The following is a 21,312-nucleotide window of genomic DNA, read 5'->3' on the forward strand; positions in this document are numbered from 1 at the left end:
CCAGGCAAAGTGGGGACCAAAGAGAGACCCAAACTTTACCTGTATGATGTGCACTTGTATATCTGATCCTGAATTGTACCCCACATCTTTAAAATATTTTTTAAAAATTCAAAAAAAGACACTATAAAGACAGGTAATTGAAAGGAAAGGGATGAAAAAAGATACACCACGCAAAGAGTAAGCATAAAAAATCTAAAATGGTTTTGTTAATATCATATAATACAGATATAAAGACAGAGTATTATCAGAAATAAAAAGAGACATTTGATCATCATCAAAGGGTCAATCCCTCAGGAAGTCATAACAATCATAAATATAAATGTGCCTAATAACAGAGCTTTAGAATACACAAAGCATAAATTGACAGAATTAAAGGAAAGAATAGAAAATTCTTAATCACAGAACTTGTTTCATCAATTGTAGAACAACTGTATTCAAATTGACTGTCTTTTTCTTCTAGGAAATTTCAGCTTTTTCAAACTTATTGACATAGTTTGATTCCTTCCTCTGTATTAATTCGTGATAACTTGACTGTCTTCTCTCTTATGGTTTTTTCCTTTCCTTACTATTGCCGGCTAAAGTTTCTCGTTGTTCTGCTTTCCCCAGCTCTGCTCCTTGTCTTGTTAATATAAATGTTCTGAAATGCTTTTCTATTTAACTACTATTTACTTTCCAGAGCCCAGCAGGTGGAGGCTGCAGTGGCCAGGAGCGGTCACTGCACTCCTGTCTGGGCGACAGAGTGAGACTCCAACTCAAAAAAAACAAAAAAAAAGAAGAATGATATTTATTTAATCAAATATGACCAGATGCTTTTAAATAATGAAGGTTGACTTTATGGAGTCAACGCTGACTTACAAAGCTCTCTTGGGGAAACTGGCTTGGTCCTTAGCCTGTCTAAGACAAGAAAGATTTTCTAAAGTTGAGTTACTGCTTATGATGCTTCATATCATTTTATGAACACACATTTTCTACATAATTGTCAAGAATGCCTATTTTTAGCTTAAGTGAGATTAATTTTCCTTGCTGACACTTCTCCACAATGTTGTTTACTACAGTATGACACTGTGACATGTAATGTTCTTTCCATAAAACAGGTGTCTGTCTTTTCAAAGGACACTGCAAGTACTTTCCCCCTGGTGCGCATACATAAACACCTACAAACCCAAGCAGTGCTGACAGCACCAAAGGCTCTAGCACAGACTGTACTGCTAATTAGTGGGGTATCATTGTACAAATCACTTAAGCTCCTTGGGCTTTGAGTTCCACCTCTGGGAAGATTAGAACCTGGTCTGGGTGGCCCCTTAGGTCTCCATAGGCTGGGTTTTGAAATTCTATGGCCATTCCTTTCTTCCGCGTAATGAGAATTTTATGCAATATGACAATGCCTAAGCACTAATCGGGGTAGTATCTAAAAACTTAGATTAGATATCAAAATTAAAATGGGATAGATGAAACACAGTAGAGACCGAAATAGATTTGCATGTATTAGTATGGATAGAACTCAAAACATAATGTTGGTTAAAAAAAAACGAAAACAAATTGCAATAAACAAACCTGAACTACTTATATTCAATTTGAAGAACAGTATTTAATATCTCCAGAGTGTTTCACAGACTTTGGTGTCTCAGTTAATTACTGTCTCCAATTTCAGAGTTGAACACCTACTATGAGTTATGAATGGTCTCATTCTGCTTTTGCAAACTAAAAAAATATTTGTAAAGGATATCTTATTCTCCCCGACTGACCTCTCCAGGATACAAAAATTGTTACTGAATCAGAATATTTATTTTATTTTTTATGGGAATACAGTTTTTTAATATTGAGGATATAAATATGAAAGATATAGTCCTAGATCTAGAAATTAGAAATACTAGAGTTAGAAATACTCTAACAGTCTTCTTGATTGCTGAGACAGAGGTTTTATAACATGTAAATCACCCTGCAGTGACCTTTTCCCATCAATTTTCATTGCCAAAAATAGCAGTTCAGACACAGAAGGCCCTTTACAATGTCACTCCTGCTGGCCAGGCGCAGTGGTTCAAGCCTACAATCCCAGCACTTTGGGAGGCCAAGGTGAGAGGATTGCCTAGCCCATGGATTCGAGACCAGTCTGAGCAACTCAGCAAGACCTCATCTCTACAATAAGTAATTATTTTTTTAAAATAGTCAGGCATGGTGTGGTTCCAGCTACTTGGAAAGCTGAGGCAAAAGAATCACCTGAGCCCAGTGGGTTAAGGCTGTGGTAGACATGAGTGTGCCACTGTACTCCAGCCTGGGTGACAGAGTGACACCCCAACTCAAAAAAAAAAAAGAAAACAATGTCATTCCTGCTAACTTTTCTTGACTCCTCTCTTGTCTTTACCATCACCCCCTCACTGACATACTCTGGATTCTACTGAAACCTCTGCATCCCACCCCAAGCATGACCTCATTGAATAGACCACACTTTCATAAATTTCATTGCCTTCACATGTTAATCTGTCTTCTTGTAGTGTCTTTAATGTCTTTTTTCACTTAGTTCCTACTAGATCTTCAAATACAAAGTGAGATATCAACTCCTTTAGGAGATCGATTCTAAGGACTGAGATTGGTGGTGCATTCATCATATTCATATAGACAGTTGCTTTTTCTATTGTAGGATGCTAAAATCTATCTATTTCTCTAGACTATAAAATCTCTGCAATTAACCAACCTAGTGTCTTCCCAGTATGTGCTCAAATAAATTATCCTGAAAGAATAAATTATTAAATAATTGGCTCTAAGAGGTGAATAATCATATTTCTCTCTCTATTTTATAGCTTAGAAAACATTAACGATCTTGGTCCCAAATCCAGGATCCATAAGTAAAGCATATAAGGTTTTCTGACTAAACCATATGTTGTTTTTTACTGGGGTTCATCTTCATTTCATGATGAATAAAATTGCAAATGGAAATAAATTCCAGGACTATAAAAGCCTCAATGAGAAGAGAGATGAACTCTGTGATTCATGATGGCCTACCAGCATATAGTGTGTTCTCCAGAGAAATGCAAGAGAAGGAGTCTAGAAGGTGGGATGCCCTGTTGGGAGCTGGCCACGGAAGCCCACTGAGCGTTAGGGATCAGGAAGAGCCATTGACCCCGAGACCACTAGGATGTGTTCAGGAGCTGTTGACCCCATTCCCTCCCTCCTTTTCCATTTGGCACTGCTACCAGGAAGGCTCCTGCTGGCTCTAACAGAAAACTCTGAGACCAGAACAAACACAGCTAACTTGGGAGTTTATTGTTCCCATTTTCCACGGTTTATGTTTTTTGCTTTTAAACAATTTATGTTTAAGTTTGTGTCACATTGAGGGGGCTTAATACAGGTCACAGGTCTTCTTGATGTGATTTTAAAAATTTATAGATATAGGTTTTAGGAAATAGTTTATATAGATTAAAAATATTTAGATTATCACTTTATTATAAAAGTGTGATTTGTTTAGTTTTATTCAGGGGGGTTAGTGAAGTTTGAATTAGGTTTGCTGGTGCTAGGAGAGTGTAACTATAGCAGCAACTGTTTTATAGAGATTAGTTTGAATTAGCATAGAATAGTAAAAGGTAATATATCATTATGTTGGTTTCGGGTATAAGCATTGAATGATGTTATGTAGCTGTAAACAATTTAGGGTACATAGAAACTGGATGAGAAACAGAAAGACAATTTGTGGTTGTTCTCTCTCATGTTCTTCCTTATGTTTAAAAAATACATCTGTTTGAGAGTGGGGGTGTCCTGTGTGCACCTGGACCTGTTCATGTGAAAGGCACATGTTACCTTTTATGTAACCATAGCAGCAGGAGTTCCCGTGATGATAGCTTTGCAGAGTTTGGGGATAAAAGCCCTGGGATAACGTTTAATAAATGGCTTCTGGTCACTTGAGCAGAAGTCCAGCCTCTTTCTTTTTCCCCACCCCCCTTCTTTCTCTTTATATCTATCCCTCCAGTTTAATTGCTGATGCCGTCTCATCTACCAGGGACCCCCGATCTCCACAGGAGCAGGTCCCCCACAATGCCCTCTGCATGAAATGGAAAGCCATTATCTTGAAGAGATGAGAATGGCATGATCTATGTTGATCAGTTTCTGTTTGTTTTTCTTTTACTTTTTTGCTGAAAACATGAGATTGATTGTGGACACCTTGTGTATTAAAAGTTCACCTACTTTCTTCCACAAGGTCCCTTAAAGTCCTGTTTTGGGTTTTCTTTGTTTGTTTTTATTTTTGTTTTCCTTTAAAACTTAAAGCAGCATTAGACACAGGTTACTTTGGAAGTATCATTTGCCATTTGTGTTTTCTCTGCCTCGAAATAAATTTTATTTGAGTTTTCTTCTCCATTTAGAGCTATTCTTAAGTTTTGACTAAGACATATTAAGAGCTCTTAACTAATAAGAGTGCAGGCAGTATATCACAGGAATATGTCCATCATCAAAGTTCTTTAGCTCTTCATTATGAACATTTTAAGCACAGAAAAGTTTTTAAAAAGAACCACATAGACTCAACACTTACTAACATTTGTCATATGTGTCACATGAAACATCTCTCTTAAATATTCCAGCACTGGCTCCCCAAAACAAGGGCATTCTTTTACATAACTACATTATTTTTATCACATCTTATCAAAACTAACAATAACTCTCAAATATCATCTAATATCCAGTTCCTTTCCGAATTTCCTGAGTTGCCTGCAATAATGTATTTTATAATTATTATTCTTAAGACATGGATTATCTTAAAGCTTATGATTTGCATTAAATCTCACATCTCTTCAGCCTACAGCATTTTAATTCAGAGCAGTTTCACTTCTTTTGATTTATTTATTTTTTCATGACATTGAATATTTCAAGAGTCTGGGTCAGTAGAAGAGCAATCTCCAACCTTTTTGGCATCAAGGAAATTGTGAAAGACAATTTTTCCATGGATCTGGGGACAGTGGGGGGAGGATGGTTTCAGGATGATTCAAGCACATAACATTTATTGTGCACTGTATTTCTATTATTATTATGTTGTAATACATAATGAAATAATTATACAATTCACCATCAAAAAAAGAGGTGCAGACAGAAGTGGTAAAATAACGAGCAGGTCATGTGTGGACTAAAATAAGTGTCAGTTTCTTACTTAAAGCCCGTCACCAGATGCAGCTATACAACTGAAGTACATCAACTCACATGCTACTCACTGACAGGGTTTCAATATGAGTCTGCAAGCAATTGATTTATTATGGTCTCTGTGCAGTCAAACCTCACTGCTAATGTTAATCTGTGTTTGTAGCTGTTCCCCAGTGCTAGCATCACCACCTCTGCTCCACCTTAGATCATCAGGCATTAGATTCTCATAAGGAGTGCACAACCTTGACCCCTTGCATGTGCAGTTCACAAAAGGGTTCATCCTCCTATGAGAATCTAATGCCACCGCTGGTCTGACAGAACATGGAACTCAAGTGATAGTGAGAGCAATGGGAAGCAGCTGTAAATACAGATGAAGCTTCATCCATTCACCCACCACTCACCTCCTGCTGTGCAGTCTGGTTCCTAACAGGCCATGACCAGTCTCAGTTTGTGGACTGGTCCATGGTCCAGAGGGTTAGAGATCTCTATTGTTGAATGTTCTTAATTTTTGTCTTGTCTGATTATTTTCTTGTGGTATCATTTAGCCTGTTTCTCTTACTCTGTGTTTTTTCTAAACTGGAACCTGAAACTAAAGACCAGATTAGATGCAGACTAAGTCTTAGCAAGAACATTTGACAGGTGAGACTATGTACTTTACATCTGCAACACCCAAGAATCCCATCAATAGTGAAGCTGGGTTTGGCTACTTTGTTAAGGTTGTAACTGATAGATCTTTTTTAAAAAGATCAGTTTTCCCTTTGAATTTAGCCAACAACATCTGAGGGGAGGGTACTACTTTAGCATAGGAAATTTGTCCAGTTCCTCCAAAAAAAACAAACTCACCTAATGTTTTTTACACATGGTTTTATTATCTATTAATTATCTACGCTGTGATAGATTATTACATTGGAGCTGGAAAAAATGGTTATTTTTCTAATTCTATATTTCTTTAATATTTGACCTATAAAGAAAGAGCTTTCTCTCAACAACTAGGGATTAATTACAGATTCTTGTTTAAAAGGCAGAAAAAATGTTAAAATCTCTTCTAATTATTAATTTCAGAGCAAAATATTAGGGTGATAGTTACCTCTATATGTAGCAAATGAGGTTTTTTAATTTATGGTAAACTTAACAGTAGATGGTTTTCTATAGACAACATTTTCTACAAATGTTTAGAGGTAGTAACCTCCAATCATAGAGGAGTGAAGAGGATATTGGATTAATAGTCAGAAAACATTGAATTCAAATTCTAGGTCTACAGCTCATGAGCCTATGACCAAGAGTAGTTTACTTAAACTTTTCCAGCCTCATTATTCATTTATCCTTATATTTCTTTTGATATCTATTAAATGCTATTATGTGACCTATGTTTTTTTAAATTGCTAGAATTCCATTTGGAGCCTCACAGAATCTGTTAAGTTGCACAACCCTCTACAAGTTTGTTGCTGTTGCTGCTTCTGCTATTGTTTGAAAAGATTAATAAAAACTTCATGTTGTCTTTAAAAAAAAGTTGCAAAATATTCCATAAAATGTAATAATTATTCATTAAAAATACAAAACAATATCGTGCCTTGCTTGTGGGGAGAGAGAGAGAGAAGAAAGAGACACCAAATTCATGATGTTAGTAGCCTCCAGGAGCTTCCAAGGAAACAGGAAAGGGGAAGAGAACAAAGTGACCTTACAATATCTCTGTATTGTTTGAGATTTTTAAAGCAAATATGATCTCACATTCATTTTGGAGAAGCATACACATGAATATTCGTTAAATAAGCCTTCAGTAGAGTGGTTGTTAAACAGACATGAGCATCAGAATGAACTAAGGGAATTTTTATAAATGCAGATCCCAGGACCTCTCCCTGATAATTCAAGACCAGTAAGTCTGAAGTAGAACTCAGGCATCTGAATTTTTTTTAATTGTCTGATAAACTCTAATGCATATCAGCAACAGTATAATATTGAAAATAAAATTAAACAAAAGATACACAAATTGTCATAGCAGTATTATATAGCACTCCAAAAGGAGAAATCACCCAAAAACCCATCAACTGATGAATGAATAAATAAAACGTAATATATCCATTCACGCAATGGATATTAGTCTACTCTAACAAAGAAAAAAGTATTGACACATGCTACAACATGGATGACCCTTGACAACATTATGCAAAGTGAAAGAAGCCAGTCACAAAGAACCACATACTATGTCATTAGATTTATATTAAATATTATATTAATTATATTAATGTCCAGAAGAGGCAAATACATATAGGAAAAAAACATTTTAGTGGTTAACTAGGGTGAGGGAAGTTGTTGGATTAGGGGGTGACAACTAAGGGGTACTGGGTTTCTTTAGAGGTGATGGGAATATTTTGAAAGTAGATAGGGGTGATGGTCATCCAACTTTATGAATACACTAAAAGTCATTGAATTGTACATTTTAAATGAGTGAATTGTGTGGTGTGTGAATTATATCCCAACAACACTATTTTGTTGAAAGAACAAAAAAATTAAACAAAATCATTAATCTCAAATTATACAACTAAAAAATAAATTAGGTAGAATTAACTGACATATGGAAAGATGAATAGGGTATGAAACACTTAACCTATTCACTTAACAGATGAATAGGGTATGAAACACTTCCTTTTCAATAATATTGGGGTCATTGAAGACTACAGGCAGTTTCTAGTTAATCATGAGAAATTGAACACAGATATTTGCTTTGGCTTCTTACCAGGACCCCACTAACAAGATAGGAAAATAATGAAACCACAAAGACAGAGAGAATAGGCAAGAAGGCTATTGCACAAAAAGAATGTCCACAAAATTACAAAGGCAGGAGATGTAATAGTTGAATAACAATTAACTTATGAGAAAAAAATCTGAAACCTAATTGCTTATAATAAAGTAGAGAAGATTATTTAGATTCCCTCCTTATTCTTGGATAGCCTGTTACCGTCCCCTTCTAAATAAGCAGTTTTAGTCTGCAGAAGTTGAATCAGAGAGAATATGACTTCCTAGGCACCAAGTCAACTGAAATAGGGAACTATACAGAAAACAAGGGGTCTATTTGAGAAGTCCTCACATCCTGAAAAAGAAAACCTCCTATCTCCTTCCCTACTCACTTTAAGAACACAAGCGGCCAGATTTACTTCCAACTTGCTACCACCACTATGACCACTCACTATCATCATTCCCACCATCACCACTTCACCATCATCATGACAACTTTGACTACCACCATCAGCTCACCACCAGAAATATGCCAACATTACAATCACTACCATTACTATCACCACCACCATCACACCACTGCCACCATGAACACTACCACTACCACCATCACCCACACCACCATAACTACCACCAGTACAACTGGCACCAGCACCATCATCATCACCACCATCAGCATTACCGTCACTATCACCAAATCACCACCATGACCCACATCACCAGTACCACAATCACCATACCACCACCATCACCACCATTACCACCATCAGCATACAACCACCATCATGAACTACCACCACCAACTCCACCACCATTACCAACATCACCACCACAACCATCACCATCATCATGATCATCACCACCACCACCACCATAACCACCACCACCACCATCACAATACCACCACCAATATGAACACTACCACTACCACCATCACCAACACCACCATCACTACCACCAGCACAACAGACACCAGCACCATCATCATCATCACCACCACCACCATCGTCATCACCAAACCACCACCATGACCAATATCACCAGTGTCACTGTCACCATACCACCACCACCATTACCACCATCAGCACACAACCACCATCATGAACTACCACCATCAACTCCACCATCATCACCATCACCAACACTACCATCACCACTATCACCACCATCACCATCACCATCATCATCACCATCACCAACATCACCACCATCATCATCACCACCATCACCATGACCAACACGACCATGACCACCCTACCATCACCATGACCACTATGACCACTACCACCATAATCACCATTAATACCACTACCTCTACCACCATCACTACAAGAGATGGAGGATTTCTCTCTAAGGACACTCACCTAAACCAATAGAAAAAGCCCACAGTCCAAAATTCCTTTAAAAAAAATGCCAATGGTTCATCTTTAAAATTGCATATGAGCTGGGCTCAGTGGCTCAGCCTGTAATCCCGCACCTTTGGGAGGCTGAGGTGAGTGGATTGCCTGAGCCCGCGGGTTTGAGACCCGCCTGGGCAGTGAGACCTCATCTCTACAATAAATAAAAAAAAATCAGCCAGGCGTAGTAGCGCATGCCTGTAATTCCAGCTACTTGGAAGGCTGAGGCGGAAGGATCGCTGGAGCCCAGCAGGTCTAGGCTGCAGTGGCCGGGAGTGGCCACTGCACTCCAGTCTGGGCGACAGAGTGAGACTTCAACTCAAAAAATAAATAAATAAATAAATAAAAATTGTATATGGTGAGCCGGGCTCGGTGGCTCAGTCTGTAATCCCGCGCCTTTGGGAGGCTGAGGTGAGTGGATTGCCTGAGCCCGCGGGTTCGAGACCCGCCTGGGCAGCGAGACCTCATCTCTACAATAAATCAAAAAATCAGCCGGGCGTGGTAGCCCACGCCTGTAATTCCAGCTACTCGGAAGGCTGAGGCAGAAGGATCGCTGGAGCCCAGAAGGCGAGGCTGCGGTGGCCGGGAGTGGCCACTGCACTCCAGTCTGGGCGACCGAGTGAGACTCCAATAAAAAAAAAAAAAAAAAAAAATTGCATATGGTGTGGCTCACCACATAGAAAGCCATACCCATGGACACAGGGCTTCCAACTTTTTAATATTTTATCTTAAACATAAGCAGTCAAAGGTCACCATATATTGGAGAAAAACATCTTACATAAAAGGAAAATAAACAGAGTAAACAGATGCTTTGAGAAAACAAAGAAGCAATGAGTTGAAGATGATGTAAAAATAATTATATTTAATAAACTAAGAGTTAGGAAAAATAATGAATCTATATAACAAGAATAAGAAGCTATTTAATAAAGGGATATACAGAGATAACAAAAAATAGCTCATAAGAAGTACAAATATGGCAAGAGAAATGGGGGAAAAAATAGGGGAAGAAAGGAGAAAGTTGAGGAAATATACCAGAAAATAGAAAAAGTAAAAAAAGATAGAGAAAAGATAAAACTGGAAAGTTAGTCCAGGAGTTCCAATATTTAAAATAAAAAGAATTCTAAAAAGAAAAAAAAGAAAACGGGAGCAAAAGTAAAATTAAAATGCCCATAAAAATAGTCCTCCAACATTTCTTTGTCCAAAACGAGGGGCATGATTTTCCAGATTAAGAGGTCAGCAAATGTCCAGCACAAATAATGAAGAAAAGATCCATACCAGGTACTTCATCATATAACTTTCAAACAAAAAAGAGGATCCTAAAATTTTCCAGAATTGTGAAAAACAAAAATAGGCAAATATAAATGATCTAGAGACAGACTGACAACAGGTTTCTCAAGAGCAATTCTAGAAGCTAGAAGAGACCATGGAGTGGCACCATTACTGTTCTGAGGTACAATAATGTCCATCCTGGGATTCTGCCCCTAACCTAACTACAAACAAAAGCAGTGGAAAGTAAGACATTTTCTGATATGCAATGTTTGATGAGTAGGGTCCACTTTTTAAAAATAATCCTTGTAGGACTATATGACTTTTTCAACATTTTACATGTAATAATTTGATTAAAATTAATTTTCAATGTTCAAATAATAGTCTGAAAATACATATTATCTGTTAGATAGGAGAAATAAGCTCAACAGATCTATTGTACATCATACTGACTGTAGTAAATAATAATGCATTGTATTTTGAAAATCACTAAGATACTAGACTTAAGAGTTCACATCACAAAACACGGTGTGTGAGGAAATGCATATGTTAATTAGCTCGATTCAGCTAATCCACAGTGTACACATATTTCAAAATATCATGTTGTGCACAATAAATATACACTATTTTTACTTGTCAATTTAAAAAATAAAATATCAAACAAAAAAAGAAAATACACATTGAGTTACATAGATGCACTTAAGAAAGAAATTACTTACACCAAATTCCCTGGGCATAGCACAATAAAATCAGAAACAAATTTCTAAAATAGAATTTAATGGTCTTGAGATCAAGAAGATTAAAATGCTCATCTCTGGAAAGTACAGCGAAGCTGGCCCACTGTACTGCAGCAGGATAAACGTTATAATCCTCTTGGAAAGCAAGTGGTAGCATGTTTCAAATCCATAAAAATATTCATGCACTTTTGTCTGACTGAAAGCGCTACTGAGAATTTATCCTAAGGAGGTAAAGAATCCAAAAATAAGGAATACTACACTTCATGGTGACAATCAGTGCAGAGTTAATGTTTTAAAAAATGACAAGCAGGCAGGCTCGGTGGCTCAGCCTCTAATCCTGTGCCTTGGGAGGCTGAGGTGAGTGGATTGCCTGAGCCCACGGGTTCGAGACCCGCCTGGGCAACTTGGTGAGACCTCATTTCTACAATAAATCAAAAATTAGCCGGGTGTGGTAGTGCACACCTGTAGTTCCAGCTATTTGGAAGGCTAGGGCGGAAGGATCACCGGAGCCCAGCAGGTTGAGGCTGCAGTGGCCGTGACCGGCCACTGCACTCCAGTCTGGGCGACAGAGTGAGATTCCAACTCAAAAAAAAAAAAAATGTCAAGCAACCAAAGGTTCAAAAATATAGACATAGTCAAACAAGTTGGACACATCAACTTAGAGTATTATCAAAACTATTTGAATGACCATTATGAGACTGTGATAATACAAACATTTTTATGATACATTAATAAGCAAAAATTAAAAATATATGAATAAGTCAATTACGATACATCAATGTGATCAAGTTTTAGACAAAAGTTTTAAGTCATCACTATGAAGATTATAGCCATATTTTTAAAACCCTAATGTTACAAGAAACTGAATGAAAAAAACCAATAAAGAACATTGCAAAGGGAAGAAATGAGGAAAAAGTGGTTGCTGGGATTTGATGTGATTGAGGAGAGAACACATTTTTCCACTACCCTCTCTCCTTTCTGTTTACTGCAACTCTCAGTGGAAAGATTAACTCTATCCAAGAATCTGACCTATGAAAGATTAAGGAAAAATTCTCATTTCAAAGCTTTGCCACATTATTATTGACCAGGGATAGAAAAGTTCCTTTTGTCAAAAAAAAAAAAAGAATGTTAAAAACGAGACTCTCCCCCCACCCCCATTGGTCTGGGGTCCAGAAGGAGGGAATTGAGAAATAGTAGGAATACAAGAGATGTCTACTGAGAGACAGACAACCTGGGTTAAGAAAAGAGATGGGAGAACTCTCTAGAAGATAAGGAAGAGAGAGAAACTGGCAGCATGCAGGGACAGAAGGGACTCTGCCATAATGTCCAGAGCACTTTTTAAAACAATGATGCCTGTCATTTTCTCCTTCCATTCATGGAAAAATTCCCTTAGAATAATTGTCTATGCATAGTCCTTCCTTCTCACTACTGGTCCTCCTTAGACCACTCTGTCTAGATACATGCCTCTGCCTCCACTACTCCTCAGAAACTACTTTTGTCAAGGCTGTCAATGACCTCCATGTTGTCAAAGTCAACAGTCACCCTTTTGACCTCACTTGACTCAGTCTCTCAGCAGCATTCGACACAAGTGACCTCACCCTCTTCTGTGTAGAGCCAAGCTCCACCTAGGCTTCTTTAACACCATGCATTGCTGGTCTCCTCTTTCCTCACCAATTCTCCATCTTAGCCTGGCTTCTCCTCATCCTGCATCCAGCTTTAAGCTTGCAAGACCTTCCAACCTACCCCCAGTCTTCTTGCTGTCACCTCTCTCATTACTTAGTTTCGTCCACTTCTCATGATTTCTACTCCATCCACATGTTTGTGATTTCCACATGTGCAGTGCCAAATAGACTTCAGATGCAAACAGATATGCAATTGTCTACCTCACTTCTTCACTTAGATGACTCGTCCAAACTTAATATTCCCCCATAAATATGGTCTTCCATCAGAGCAAACTTCTGCACATAGTGACCAGAAGTCCTCACTGATTTCATCCTTCCTTTCCCAAATTCAATTCATCAGAGAGCCTTAGCAATTCTTGTGAGTTAAACAAATGTATCTGTAAGTTTAAATACATGGTTTTGGTTTATTAGCATAATTCTCTATTTAATTATACATAATCAAAGATAAGGCAATATTAAGTAACAAAACCTGCTAAAAGCGATTGTGTTCTTGATTCTAGATCTTACCTGTCCCTTTTTATCAGACCAAAATACAAGCTCAGTTCATTTTAAATAAAAATAAGTAACACAAGGGAATATATTATCATGAAATTAACTAACATAAAGCTATATGAGAAGTCAATAACAAAATAATTTCATAAATATAATCTGGGAGCTCAGATTTTTTACATATTTAATTAATACACTTAAGATTATTGAGTGCAGCACACGGTGGCTCAAGTCTGTAATCTCAGCACTTTGGAAGGCAGAGGCAAGAGAATTGCCTGAGTTCAGGGGTTCGAGCCCAGCCTGAGCAACATGGCAAGACCTTGTCTCTACAACAAATCAAAAAAATTAGTCGGGCATGGTAGCACATGACTGTGGTTCCAACTACTTGAAAGCCTGAGGCAGAAGGATCACCTGAGCCCAGTAGGTCGAGGCTGCAGTGGCCATGAGCGTGCCATTGCACTCCAGCCTGGGTAACAGAGTAAGACTTCGATTCAAAAAAAAAAAAAGATTATTGAATTTGATGCTATTTCTTAGCTTTAGTATTATAAAATTTACTATAACAAGGTGAAAATATAGCAAAAACATGAAAAGCATAATTTTAGAACTTTTTTCATAAAAACTTTACATTACCTCTATGCATAAGACTTCATCAGAATAAGAAGTGTATTGGAATCATGTTCATTTAAAGATCATCATTTATCAAAGTCTGGGATGCCAATTTCTATCTTCATTTATTATAACTTGTATTGAATTCCAATGGAGTGTTCAACTTACCTTTGAGCCTGGAGGGGGAGCCAAACCAAGGAATGAGTAGATAATATTCTCTTCTTTTGCAGAAAAGAAAGAGTCGAAATCCTTAAAGCAAAGAAAAAGAAAGTTTAAAATCATTGCACGCTTGTGAGTCAGTATGTTTACCCAAATTGATCTTTTTTATTTATTAGTCATTAAGTCAGGAGCTGACACAAAAGGTTATTCCAGCTTGCTTTGTCAAAGATGACTAACTCCAAAAGTGAAGAAATCTAACTGTGAACTTTACATTTGTTTTTATACACTTTCATTGTACCTGTGAAGCACAGTAAGAATTCACACACTACACAGTGCAGTAAGAATCCACACACAATTACTCATGCCCAAGAATTGCTGACAAGACCCAAATATACACAGTAAATGATTTTTCCAAAAGTTTCACATCTTTAGCTGGTTAACTTAAAATTTGTCCCTATGAATTTGGTCCCTGAGAAGTGAAGACTAAGATAACACAGGATATTTCTACTATTATTATAGTAGCTCTAAGGGCCTGGACTCACCTCAGGCTCTTTCAATATAAGAAGCCATAAGAGTATGGAGGACTTAGAGGGGGACTTGTTTTGGCAAAATGGGAAAAGCTGAAGTGGTCTAAAACCTGGTAGTGGATTGAAATCCGATGCTCACTGAGATCCCACCAGGACCAGTCCTTCACTAGTTCAGGCCTAAATCAGCTTCCTAGTAGTGTAGCTGTCAGTAGCTCAGAAGACTTTCATTTTTATAATTAAAACACAAAAGATATTCCCCCAAGCTACCTTATTACTGCCAAACTTTATCATCAGGGTCTTGATGCAATTGTAACAGTATTGCAAAAAGGCTCAAAAAGTCAAGAATTTGTCCTAGCTGGAATAGGACAATACTCGGACCAACTTAGTTGTTCACTGCCCACCCTACCCTTAGTGTGTAAGAAGCTTAAAACCAAATACAGGTCACAGTTATGGGGAAGAAAATATTAGGTATTACTGTGTATTAATTTTATCCAAAGCTTTATTATTTTCCTGTCCATTGCCCTAAGTCTCTCAGTGATTAATTTTGTTATTTTATACTGAATGCATTTTTGGAAGCTGCCTCAAATATTAATTGAAGGAAATATAATATAATGAGTAAGGGCAGAAATTTTGGTATCAGAAATTCTAATTGATTCCCAAAGTACACACTTACTAAATATTGTTAAAAGATTACATGAAATAACACATTATAGTTGCAGTATTAAGTGAAATGTAATAAGGTAAATGCATACTATTTTCCAAAAATTCCATAAAGACCTGATTATTTCTTTAGTTGCAACTCTAGCTTTCAAAGGAAGATTTTCTTATAGTTGACTAAATTATCTTTTGCTTCAATTTAAGACCTTCTTCAGAATTTCAGAGGGCTAAAGAACAATTTGTCACTATCTTTGACTTGAGGCTAGCAAATATATGTAGAAAATAATGAGTAAACAATGGTTTTACAGCTTCTAGTTCTATTAGTATTTCCTGAAATGCTATCTCAAAAAATAAAATTTTTAAGTCAAATTAAGAAACAAAAAGTATAAATACACTGCTGAACTAGCAGTAAAGAGAAGACTATCACCAAGTGAGAGCATGAATCCAAAGAGTAGCATACACCAAGGCCACCATTAATACTGAGTGTCTGACAAACCTAGGAAATTTTATCTTCACTTTGATGTTGAAGAGGGAGAAGGGAGAAGTAAATAAAGGCTACAGTCTAATCAAGGTGGAGCATTTCATAAAACATACACACGCAGTGTCCAGAACTTCAGAGGGTTCTACCTTCAAAGTAAATATAAATGAGGAATAACCCTGCCACACACAACAGAATGAAAGGAAACATCCCTAATCCAACTTTGGTGCAGAGTGAAGGGGAAAATAGTCATCTCTGGGAATTTATAACCACAAGCAGAATTTATGAGAATCTGTGGTCCAAATGCTCATGCCATGTGTGGTTCCAAAAATCTTAAAGGGAAATATTAACTTAATTTAAAATGTTTCTGAGTTTTACACAGCTCTCAGGAAACTAGCAGAAACAAATTCCAGGCCTCAAAGAATATTCAGTGTTATGGCATGAATGTGGCCCTCTAAAAGCTTGTATCAGATACTTAATCCCAATGCAACAGTGTTGGGAGGTAGGGCCTAATGGGAGGTGCTTAGATCATGAAGGTTTCACAGTGAAATTGGCTAATACCAGTTATTAAAATGCTTTAGGCTGTGAGTTTGATCTCTCCTTTTCTGATACTGTCAGCCATGTTGTGACACAGCAAGAAGACCCACACCAGATGCACCCCCTTGATCTTAATCTTGTACTTCCCGGTCTCCAGAACCACAGGCTTAATAAATGTCTGTAGTTTATAAATTACCCAATCTGTGGTATTCTATTATAGCAGCACAAATTAGACTAAAATATCTACAAATAAAGTTTTTAAAAATGAGCAGTTCAGCTGGGCTCAGTGGCTCAGCCTGTAATCTCGCGCCTTTGGGAGACTGAGGTGAGTAGATTGCCTGAGCCCACGGGTTCGAGACCCGCCTGGGCAGCGAGACCTCATCTCTACAATAAATCAAAAAAATCAGCCAGGCATGGTAGCGCATGCCTGTAATTCCGGCTTCTCGGAAGGCTGAGGCAGAAGGATCACCGGAGCCCAGCAGGCGAGGCTGCGGTGGCAGGGAGCGGCCACTGCACTTTAGTCTGGGCGACCGAGTGAGACTCCAACTCAAAAAAAAAAAAAAAAAAAAATGAGCAGTTCAGAGTCAAATGTCACAAAATAAATGAGGGAATAAAAAGACAACATGACTATGAGCCAGCAAAAATAACAGAAGTCAGAATCAGATATTGGAATTATCAGGCAGAGAATATAAAATGGCTACATTTAGGCTGGGCTCAGTGACTCAGCCTGTAATCCCAGCACTTTGGGAGGCCAAGGAGAGTGGATTGCCTGAGCCAACAGGTTCGAGACCAGCCTGGGCAACCTGGCGAGACCTCGACTCTACAATAAATAAAAAAATAACTGGGTATGGTAGCGCGTGCCTGTAGTTCTGGCTACTTGGAAAGCTGAGGCAGAAGGATCACCAGAGCCCAGGAGATTGACGCTGGGGTGGCCGTGAGTGTGCCACTGTAGTCCATCCTGGGCATCAGAGTGAGACTCCAACTCAAAAAAAAAAAGACTACATCTAATATGTTTATAAAATAAAAGAGAAGCTTGAAAACACAATAAATAAGAAACTATAGCCAGGCATGGTGGCGCATGCCTACAGTTTCAGCTACTTGGAAGGCTGAAATGAAAGGATCACCTGAGCCCAGCAGGTCGAGACTGTGGTGGCCATGAGCATGCTACTGCACACCAGCCTGGGCAACAGAGTGAGACTCCAATTCAAAAAGAAAAAACTAGAGAGAAAAATCAAGCAAATTTGGGAAAGAACCAAAAAGAACTCAAAAATGAAGACATATAATAACCAAATAATAAAACCCAATATGGGGAGTTAAAAAGACACACACCTGAAGAGAAAATTAGCTAACTGGAAAATGCAATCAAAGAAATATTTTGGAGAGAAAAAAAGAGATGAAAATATTGGAAGAAATACCATTATATGAAGACAGAGTGAGAAGGTCTAAAGAGATAATAGGAGAAAAGCTATAATCAAACACATAACTGCTAATAATTTTCTGTTGAAAGATACCAATCCTTAGTCTCAGGAAGGCCAATAAATAATCCTAAACTAGATAAATAAAAATAACTCTAAACCTAGACACTTTCTAGAGGAAGATTATTTAAAAACACAAAGCAAGAGAGAAGGAGAAGGAGGAGGAGGAGGAAGAGAGAGAGGGAGAGGAGAGAAGTAGGGAAGGAGGGAGGAAGTTTTCCAACAAAAGAATGGTAACTAAAATAACAACTGACTTCTCAATAGCAACATAGAAATCAGAAGAAAGTAAAATAATAATTTCAATGTGTTTAGAAAAAAATTATCATCAACCTACAATTCCAGACCCAGTAAAACTACTTTTTCAAGTATAAAGGTTTATCTAGAAAAAGTCTTTTTTAAACAAACATTTAGATAATTTACCACCAAGAGACCCTCATTTTAAAAAATTATAGGATCTGTTTAGGCACAAGGAAATGATTCTAGATGGAATATCTGAGAGTCAAGAAGGAATAATGAGTAAAGATAATAGTAAATATGTGGGTAAATCTTAATCTAAACAGACATTGAGTTAAAACCAACAAATAGAAATGTCTAATTTGTGGAGTGGGATAAGAGATCAACAAACTGGAATATTAAAAAACTAAACACATGTAAATAAGGAGAGTGATTCAAGTGTCTAAAGGTCCTGTTAATGTTTGGGACAAGAGTGAAAATACTGATTATCTTTACCTAATTAAGATTAAGTATGGGTGTTAAAATAACTAAGTTAACCACTAAAATCATAGATTACTTGAAATAAATAAGGAGAAATAAACTTAGAAAATAAGACTTTAGTCAATAAAATGAGGTCAAGAAAGGATAAAAAAAAAGAAACTGCAATAGAGGGGGAAAAAAACAGCACATAAAACAGAAGAAACTCCATATGTCTCCATCATTTCAATGCATAGGTCCAAAAAAAGTATTATATGCTATAAATGTTTTAGAATTTAATAAGGAAAATATTGCATATCAAAAGATATTAAATGAGTTAGCAATACTCAGTGAAAAATTTATAGCCTGAAATATTTACATTAGAGAAAGAAAAAGGTTAAAAGGTAGTGAGCTAAGTATCTAACTGAAGATTAGAAGGGGAAAAAAGAAGCTAAAGAGTATAGAAGAAAAAAAAAATAAAGACAAGAGCAGAAACTTAAACAGGAGAAAAACTGGGCACATAGATACAGAGATCAGAAAGAGTCAATAAGCCAAAATACAACAACAAAAAAAATCCTATGAGCAAGATAAATCAAGGAAAAAAAGACACAAAAGAGGCATATTAGGAATGACTCAAGAACAGGAACACATAGTTTCAACAGATAATAAGAATATATTTTTTAAAACTTTGGGACCATTGCCTTACTAAACTCTGGTGTAGCCACGTAGCTCTCTGAGTTACTGCTGCCATGTTTCTTAGCTTTGTCCCCTTCCCTACCTTGGGGAGTGAATCTCTCTGTCTCCTCTCTCTCCCATTTACTTTCTAAATAAATTATACTTTCTAATAAAAAAAAGTTTTGGGGAGGTTTATAATGAAGAAGATTGTGTAGGTGCAGGGAATACATGGGAATGTTTGTACATTCCTCTCAATTTTGAAAAAAAAAAAGTTATACTAGATTTTAAAATGAGTTCAAAACTACAGTGAATTGTTACTGTACTACTGCACTCCAGCCTGGGTAACAGAGTAACTGTTTAAAAAATTAGAAATAAAAATCTTAAAATGGAGATGAAGTCAACATCTTAGAATTCCTAGAAACAGAATTTATGGAAACCAACTTTAGAAGAAATAGAAAGCCAAAATAGTCCTGCATTAAGGAACTTCCATAATTCCATTCATTAAAGAAATTGAAATTATTTTCACAGAGAAGACACCAAGCCCAGTGAGTTTCACAGATAAACTCCAGCACTCTTTCTAGTTAGAGACCATTCCAATCCTCATACAAACTCTTCCAAGGTATACTAATTAGAGTCTAATTAGGAGATGAAAATCATACAGTAATTTAAACAAGAAAATTTTAATATGAAGACTATTAACTATAATAGGAAAGTAACTATAAAGGAGTAAAGAGAATACTAAGAAATACCCTATGTCACAGGAGACTATCTAAGGAGAAAATAAATTTAAGAGGGGAGACCTTTTCCCAAGTCTAGGATTCAGACCTCACAGGAGAAGGTATGTTACAGCCTAGATGATGGTGGAGAAATATACTGGGTTGTCCTTAGCCAAAGCTGGTCCTAAGACATTCTGGGCAAACAGAAAACACTGTTCTGGGGTACAGGTGGATCAAGGCTGGTGTGCTAGCACACAGTGGAAGTCAGGGCTTTGGGAGTCCATTTACTGGTCAGGTGATGGGAAGCCTGGGGTGTGCAGTGACCATGGCGAGGTTACCTGGTTGGTGCTACAGCTGCAAACTCACTAAATTTATGCTCTGAGTATGTGATGGAAGTGGAGTACCACAGGATATCACACACACAATTGCTGTCATCACATGTTAGGAGGAAGAAGAAGCAAAAAACACAAGGAGGGAAAGTCCCTTCCTCCTGAAATGTCCCTCCAGAATCCTCTACTGACAAAGATTGACTCAGTGCTCAATTGAAAAGTAGAAATGCTTGAGAATCCAACTCTGTTATCAGGGCAGATAATGACAGATGGGATTGGAGCAGAGAAGCAATACTTCAATAAATGGCACACAAAGAACAGAAAAAGAAGAGGCATTCACCCGACTGATTTAACAAGGCCAGGCTACCTACTCAGCATACCAAAATTAGAAAAGAACAATATGATCTCATTCCATTTCTCTCATGCACATAGAGAAAGAATTCTAAATAAAATATTAGTAGACCAAATCTAACAATGTATGTAAAGTTAAGGCTGGACACAATGGCTCACACCTGTAATCCTGGCACTTTGGGAGGCGAAGGCAGGAGGATCACCTGATCCCAGGAGTTCAAGACCAGCCCAGGCAACATAGCGAGACCTCATCTCTACAGAAAATTAAATAAATTAGCCAGGCATGGTGGCCTGAACCTGCAGTCCCAGCTACTTGGGAGGTTGAGACGGAAGGATCTCCTGAGTCCTGAAAGTTGAGACTGTGGTAAGCTGTGATCATGCCACTGCACTCCAGCCTGGGTGGCAGAGTGAGACTTTGACTCAAAAAAAAAAAATACAAAAGTTAATATGTTGCAGCCAAGTTCAATTTCTTCCAGAAATTAACAGCAGAAAACATTTATAAATATAATTTACCACATCTGCAGATAAAAGAAACAAAATTATTTGTTTACCTTGATAGGTACAAAAAAAACTTTCAATAAAATTGAACATCTATTCATTATTTGTAAAATGTTTTAGAAAACTAGAAAACTAGCATGATAAAAGGAAACTATGCAGAACTTTATTCAATATCATACCTAGTAGACA

The 21,312-nt window shown here is 37.3% G+C and overlaps 1 protein-coding gene across 1 annotated transcript in view; it reads right to left on the bottom strand.

Moving 5' to 3' along the window:
* Positions 1–21,312, bottom strand: part of LOC103269417 (tail-anchored protein insertion receptor WRB) — a 156,375-nt gene that overhangs the window by 31,510 nt on the left and 103,553 nt on the right. Inside the window, exon 5 of the mRNA XM_021717067.1 lies at positions 14,200–14,280. Within this exon, the coding sequence (XP_021572742.1) occupies positions 14,200–14,280 (81 nt within the window). The remainder of the gene's footprint in view (positions 1–14,199; positions 14,281–21,312) is intronic.

Source organism: Carlito syrichta, unplaced genomic scaffold (genome assembly GCF_000164805.1).
Source record: "Carlito syrichta isolate Samal-C Ts95f unplaced genomic scaffold, Tarsius_syrichta-2.0.1 Scaffold309259, whole genome shotgun sequence".
In the NCBI taxonomy this organism is placed as follows: domain Eukaryota; kingdom Metazoa; phylum Chordata; class Mammalia; order Primates; family Tarsiidae; genus Carlito; species Carlito syrichta.